This window comes from Camponotus floridanus, unplaced genomic scaffold (genome assembly GCF_003227725.1).
Source record: "Camponotus floridanus strain SB8 unplaced genomic scaffold, Cflo_v7.5 scaffold277, whole genome shotgun sequence".
In the NCBI taxonomy this organism is placed as follows: Eukaryota; Metazoa; Arthropoda; class Insecta; order Hymenoptera; family Formicidae; genus Camponotus; species Camponotus floridanus.
This window is the reverse complement of record NW_020229411.1, coordinates 131,288-138,270: the sequence shown is the minus strand read 5'-3', so window position 1 is coordinate 138,270 and position 6,983 is coordinate 131,288. Positions and strand designations below refer to the sequence as shown.

Genomic DNA, 6,983 nt, shown 5'->3' with positions numbered 1-6,983 from the left:
TTCACGTATTCGAACAACGTCGACGTCATCCACCTAGCGAGGCGTCGCCGAACTCGATATTCGTGTTCGACGACGTGGCCTGCGACAAACAGGATGTCGTGAGAGAGTACTTCGCCATGGGACGTCACGCGAAGATCGATTGCTTCTATCTGTGCCAATCGTACGCTAAGATACCCAAACATCTGATACGCGACAACGCGAATCTATTGATACTCTTTAAGCAGGATGGCAGCACTAATCTGAAACACGTGCACAGCGATCACGTGAACACCGATATGCCGTACGAGGATTTTCACGCGCTGTGTCGCGCGTGTTGGAAATACCGATACGGTTTTCTAGTGATCGACAAAGATAGCGCGCTGCGCAACGGCAGATACAGGTGAGGGTTCAACGATTACGCCGTGCCGTAGAGCGTCGCGTGCGTCGTCGTCGTCGTCGAGGATGAGTCGGTCTTCTCGAGACGGTGGCGATCGTAGAGGGGAGAGAGATAAGAGAAGGCGAAACGTCGAGAAATGACGCGCGCGATGACGGACGTCGACAGACGCGAGAAAACCGCGATAGAGATAGCGAGAACGCGCGCGTCGATTCGCAGGAAGCACAGAGCGTTGAAGACCGGAAAGATGGAGAGCGATAGCGCTCTGGAGACGCGTTTCAAACCGATCGTCGAGCCGTTGCGACGCATCGCCGAGCGCGTCGGAGACGATTCCGCGCGAGGCGCGAGCGCGCGAGAGAGGGAACCGGCGAAGAGCGAGATCGACGAGACGTTCGCGCGAGGCGTCAAGAGAACGGTGGCGTCGGAGGAGGAGGAGGACGACAAAGAAGAGGCCGAGGAGAGCGCGTTACCGCCGCCCCGCCGCCGTCCGCGAAAGGATTCAAAACTAAGCGATCTCGCCGTCTGAACGCGACGACTTCCATGCCCGTGGGAGCGCCGGACGCGTCTCCCGCGCAGCGGCGCGAATTCGCGAGCGGAGACCTCTTCGCGCAGCCGTCCGTCGAGGAGACGTTCGAGACGAGCGACGACGTCTTTCTCGGATCGCCGACGACGCTCGAAACGTCCGTGAGACAATCTCTGCGGACTCCTCGAGGGCGAGACATCCTGCGCGATCAATTGGGCCCGTTGGCGCGAAAGTACGTGGGCGCTCTTCTCGGCGGCGGCGCGCCGAGCGATTTCGATCACGTTTACGGAGTCTACTTTGCCGACGCGGGCACTATGCTCGGGGACAAGCGATTCGACGTAGGCGCCGACGACGCGATATTCGTGGACGGAGTCAGATACGCCGGTACTTACGGTCTGTACGAATTGATCTTCAAGAGAATTCCCGACGATTTCAAGTACACCGAGAGAGACAAAGCCGCGTACAGGAGCATACTTCTACAAACTAACGCTCACAGGCGCGAGCACAATATTCGCATGCCCGTACTGGGAAACAAGGGATACAAGTACAAGCACGTCATAGCTCCGATCCTGCGGACGGACAGTCCGAGGAAGAAGATCGGCGGGGGTCGCGTGCCGCGGGCTATGCGCGCGACCCGCGACACCGTGGACTACGTTCACTGGGACGATCCGAACGAATTGGTGGATCGTCTAAGATTGCTGGACGCTTCTCGTCAAGCCGGCAACAACGCTCACGACAACGAGATCCTGTCGATAATCGAGGAGCTCCGCGAGGCGGGTGAGATGACTGTGAGACGATCGCGGCGACGCGCGCCTCATTCGACGGCGCGATGTTCACGAGCAAGTTCGGAGTGTCGACGCGGAGAAGACGCGGTCGCGACGCGACGAGCGCTAGATTGCGCGCGAGCGTGGAATCTCTGCGAAATTACGTGCGCGATAACGCGCTGTGCCTGACCGTCTCCGATGTTTCTTCCTCCGCGTCGCCATTACGACGCGCGGCATCTCAAGATACGAGAAGTGGCCTGGCCGACCGACAATCACGACGCGACGAACAAGAGTTACGTCGAAAGCGTTATGCACGCGGTGAGAGCGAACGTGACGAATAATCGCCAGCTTATCGCGAGCGCGAGAACGCGAGCAGATAACAACGCGGCCTCGACGGCGCAGAAATTCGTCGCTCTGAGCAAGAAGATCGACGCTCTCGAGAGCGCCGCGACCGAGAGATCGAGCGCTCTGGAAGCCGACTTTACGCGGATTCGCGCGAGGGGGAGCGCTCTCGAGAATCGACTGCAAACGCTGGAGAATCTGCAGGAGCTCGCCGCGACGAGGATCGAGACCGTCGAGGCGGAAAGATCGGCCTCGCGCGCGGTCGTCGACAAGCGACTGGACGATCTGGAGAGCTCCGTCGAGACGAATCGGACGAACGGGGACGCGTCGAGCAAACTGTCGCGCGAACTGGGGACCTCCGTCGCGCGGCTCAAGGAGATCGGCGAGAAAACGGAGAAGCGAACGAACTCGCGAGGAGAACGGCCGCGACGACGACAACGGCGACGAGGGCTGCGGCGGCGGCGGCTGCGATTCCTAAAACGATCGATCCGAATAAGGTAATCATACAACTGGGCGCTAAAACTCCCGATAAGCAACAGTCAAAGAGAGGGTAGGAAAAAAAAATAGAGACGGCGAGATGAGCGCCGCGAAACGGAGACTCGTGAACGAGCTGCACGCGCCGGCGAGAAAGAACTTCCCCCGTCGCCGCGTCGCGGTGCGCGGATACGACGATCTGTGGCAAGCGGACGTCGTCGAGATGCGTCCTTACGCCGGACGGAACAGAGGCCACAATTACATACTCACCGTCATCGACGCTCTGAGCAAGTACGCGTGGGCGGTACCGCTCAAGAGAAAGAGCGGCGACGAGGTCGCTCGAGCCCTGTCGAGCGTGACGTGCGCCTCCGGACGTCGCCCGAGAAATCTACAGACCGACAAAGGAAAGGAGTTCTACAACGCCGAGGTGCGAAGACTCGCGGATAGACACGGCATCAATCACTACTCGACGCATTCCGTGCTGAAAGCGTCCATCGTCGAGCGTTTCAATCGCACGCTCAAGAACTCGATGTGGAAGTACTTCACGCTGAACGGAACGTACAAGTGGCTCGACGCGCTGCCGCGTCTAATATCCGAGTACAACGCTCGCAAGCATCGAACCATCGGGATGCGTCCGATCGACGTGACGCCCGCTCGAGCGTCGAGACTCCTGTCGACAGTGTACAGCCACCCGAAGATCACCGCTCCGGGAAAATTTCGACCGAACGATCCCGTGCGCGTGAGCAAGTACAAGACGCTGTTCGAGAAGGGATACACGCCGAATTGGACCACGGAGATCTTCCGCGTAGCCGAGGTGCGAAGGACGAATCCCGCGACGTATCTGCTGAAGGATTCGCGCGGCGAGCCGATAGCCGGCGGATTCTACGAGCACGAGTTGCAGCGAGTCTCCGAACCCGACGTGTATCTCGTGGAGAGAGTGCTGCGCCGGAAGGGCGACGCGGTTCTCGTGAAGTGGCTGGGGATGGACAGGTCGCATAATTTATGGATAGACAAAGCCGACATATTGTGACGAACATACGTATATTTTCGCGCGATATCGCGGACGAAAAGATACATCGCGCGTATTGTAACGCGTCGCAACGAACATATATATATTTGTAATATTAAAGATAAGAAAATACATCGCGCGCATTGCAACGCGTCGCAACAAACATATATATATATTGTACAACATTAAAGATAATAAAATACATCACGCATATCTGTAAAAAAAAAATACATCACATAGCGCTTAAGATCTATCCGCGCCTCTCCTCACAGAGGTATCCTGTAGTGCCCCCACGGCAGAGTGTCGGTCGAATCCGGCACGACATAGCGCTTATCGTCGTACGGACTGAGCGCGACCTTCGACTCGCGCACGGTGTACACCTCGTGTAACTTGGATCTCAGGCACGACTGCTCGCGAGTCATCTCGATCTCGCGTCTCAGGCAGCGCTCGTAATCGTCGAACGTCAGCGTTCTCGCGACGACGCTGATTCTCACGCCCTTGCTCTTCTTAGTGTCTCCTCTACCCTCGACTCGCAACGCGTACATCTTCGCTCTGAGTCCGACGAACTCGAGCATGAGAGCGCCGTTGTTCTCGTCCTTCATCAGACCGAGAACCTTCTTATTCGCGCGCGGCACGCCGTAGGGATTGTCGACGGCGTAATCGCTCGTGTCGAATCTATCGATGTCGCGTTTCATTCGCTCGTACGCGTCCTCGCACTCTACGCTATAAATGAGACTGTCCGTGTCGGTGTACAATATCTTCACTTATCGCCGTAGAGCGGCGACATGTATTCGTAGTGAAACGCGCACAGACGAATCTTGGATATATCGAGAATCGACATGTCTACGTAGATCGGTTTGTCGATCTTCGCCTCCAATTTGCGCAATTCCACGGCCATGAGATTCTCCGAGAATACGTTTCTACTGTGAAAATTCGGCTTGGAGATGAGCGCCTCGGCTCCGAATCGACCGTCCCATCGAGTCGCGAGTCGAACGTCCACGATTGCGCACGTTCTCCATGGTCTTGCCGAAGACGGCGTTGTTCATCAACTTGTACAGATTCTTCTCGAAATCGTTACTCGCGTTAGTGCGTAAACGCGTGTTAAGTTCCACGTATCCGCGTAACTACGGCGATTGCGAGAAGCGCAGCGCGCGATGAATCCTAGTCAGACGCAGACCGTGACGAACGCACTGCTGCAGATTGCGATAGTGCGTGACGTATCGGCGCTTATCGTACAGCGTGGCTAGGAGTTTGCTCTGCCGCTTCCCCGGCGGCTTATCGCGCGTGGGACAAAACGGTAGATCGACATGGGCGTCGTGCGCGTCGGCCGGATAGTCGAGATCGACCTCGAGAATGTAGCCGACGGTCGAGTCCTCCGTCACGGACATCACGTCGAGACTCTCGAGATCGTCGACCCACTCGAATCGCTCGTACGGCAACGGCCGACACATCGCCCAACCGTACAGATTGTTGATATCGAGATACATCAGATAGATCGACGGCCGCGATGGATCGTACACGCTCATGTACTTGTTAGCGCGAGCGTACTGTTGGAACACTGACTCAGACCGCCGCGTATTCCGCGTTCCACGAACATCATCATATCGATATCGGTGAGCAGCTCGAAACGGACTCCCGTGTACTTGAGCATCGCGTCCCACGTGTATCCCGGCAACGTGAAGTAGTACGCGGGATCTAAACCGTAACTCTCCAAACAAGCGGCGCGAAAATTTTCGAACACGTCCGCGAGCAGAAGAACGTCGGTCTTCAGATAGAGATCGCTGTACTCGCCTAGATTTTCGACGCCGAATCGCTTCCAGATGCGCGTCGCGTGCGCGTAATCGCTCTCCGATACGGTGTCGCCGGTCAGAGAACTGTAGAAGGACTCGCGCGGCGGGAGACGCGTCTCCCGCAATCTCTCGACGCTGTCGACGTACTCGTACGGAAACACGCCCTTGCGCGTGAGAAGCCAGAAGTCGTCGTCGGAGAGATCGCGAAACTCGCCTCGCGCGATCGTCAGTTTGCTCTCGTCGAGATACGATGCCAGCTTATCGAGACCGGCGCCTAAAAACTGGAACGAGTCCACGAATCGTAATTTGACGTATCTGGAACGCGCGACGTTTTCCCCGTCTCCCTCCGCCGCCGCCGCGCTATCTCGAACGGTCTTAGAGAAAGCTATGTACGATTCCTTCGTCACCGGCAACTCGACGCTGCCGGGATACGCATTAGCGACATCCTTGATAATGAAATGCGCGTCGTAACCCGATAGATTGTGAAAGAATACGGGTATGACGTAGGGGGCCTTGTAATTCAAATTACACGCGGAATGCGCCGGACCTCTGAAACGGCTGGTCAAGTGACAGTGATCGCGCACGCGAACGTCGTCGGCCTCGAACGGTCTCTCGCACGCGTGACAGCGCGACGCGCCCGCGAACGTCTCCCGCTCGTCGGACATCAGATCCGCCATCGGTACCACGCCGTCGAGGGCGACCTTCGCGCGAAGTGCCAGATCGCGCAGCTTGCGCACGAACCACGCGACGCAATCCTCGCCGCGATAAGATCCGTACGCCGACGCGGCGTCGTCGAAGGAGCAACGCGTGTAATAGGCCACGCTGTGAACTCTGTGATGCTGAACGATCCGCGTATTCTTGGTTCTCCCGCCCTCGTCCCCCTCCTTCCTCTCCAACGCGTACTCCAGATCGGCGTACACCGCGAACGGAATTCGCTCCTTTCTCGAATGATGCTCGAACTCCAGCCACCTGTCGTCCTCGCCGGGAAGAACGATCGCGCAATCGTTCAGCTTGCCGCAATCCTCGCTGTGCGCCGACAGCTTCTCGCTCGTGCGAAAGTAATGCATGCATCTGAAAGAAAATACGAAATAAACGCTAGCTCGATGTCTCGCTCGCCGAGATCAAACGCTCACCGGTCGCACACGTGCGTCCTGTGCTGTAGCTTGCTCAACTGCGAGCCGATCAGACGAGACAGATCTCGAATACAGGCGAAATGTCCGACCGCGTTACCCTCGCGCGTCGCATCGCTCAGATACAGCAGATTGACGTATCTCTCCCTCTTTCGATCCGTCAGACGAAGAGGGACGATGCGAATCCCGCCGTCGCCGTCCTTCCCGCGTCGTCTCTCTACGACGGTGTACACGTTAACCGATATATCGTTCAGACGCTCGAACCGTCCGATTCCGTTCAGAGTCATAGGTAACTTCGAGCCCTCCAGATTCAACACCTCGAAGTAATGCGGATATCGCGAGCTTCTCTCGCGGTGCTTATCCACGAGATACAGAGCGGCGACCACCGACCACGCGAAACACGCCTCGTCGTCGGATCGCACGTTGACCACCGCTCTCTTCGTTTGAATCTCTCGCGGTACTCGCCCGCATGGGATTGTACACGTTCACGTTCACCGTTAGATCGAGTATGCGCGACAAGGCCCATCCGCTGTCGCGCTCTTGAAACTCCTCCAAAAACGCGACGGTATCGCCGACGA

The 6,983-nt window shown here is 57.3% G+C and overlaps 1 protein-coding gene across 1 annotated transcript; it reads right to left on the bottom strand.

Annotated features, from left to right (window-relative positions):
- Positions 1–5,007: 5,007 nt before the first annotated feature.
- LOC112638268 lies at positions 5,008–6,692 on the bottom strand. The gene is made up of 2 exons (XM_025409646.1): positions 6,409–6,692; positions 5,008–6,346 (listed from the first exon to the last, which is right to left on the bottom strand). The coding sequence occupies exons 1-2, from the start codon at positions 6,690–6,692 to the stop codon at positions 5,008–5,010; spliced, it is 1,623 nt and encodes a 540-aa protein (XP_025265431.1).
- Between the last annotated feature and the right edge of the window lie 291 nt (positions 6,693–6,983).

Coding starts and splice junctions, on each gene's coding strand:
- LOC112638268 (XM_025409646.1), bottom strand. CDS start 6,692: ATGACTCTGAACGGAATCGGACGGTTCGAGCGTCTGAACGATATATCG. Junction 6,347..6,408: donor AGGACGCACGTGTGCGACCG/GTGAGCGTTTGA, acceptor ATTTTCTTTCAG/ATGCATGCATTACTTTCGCA.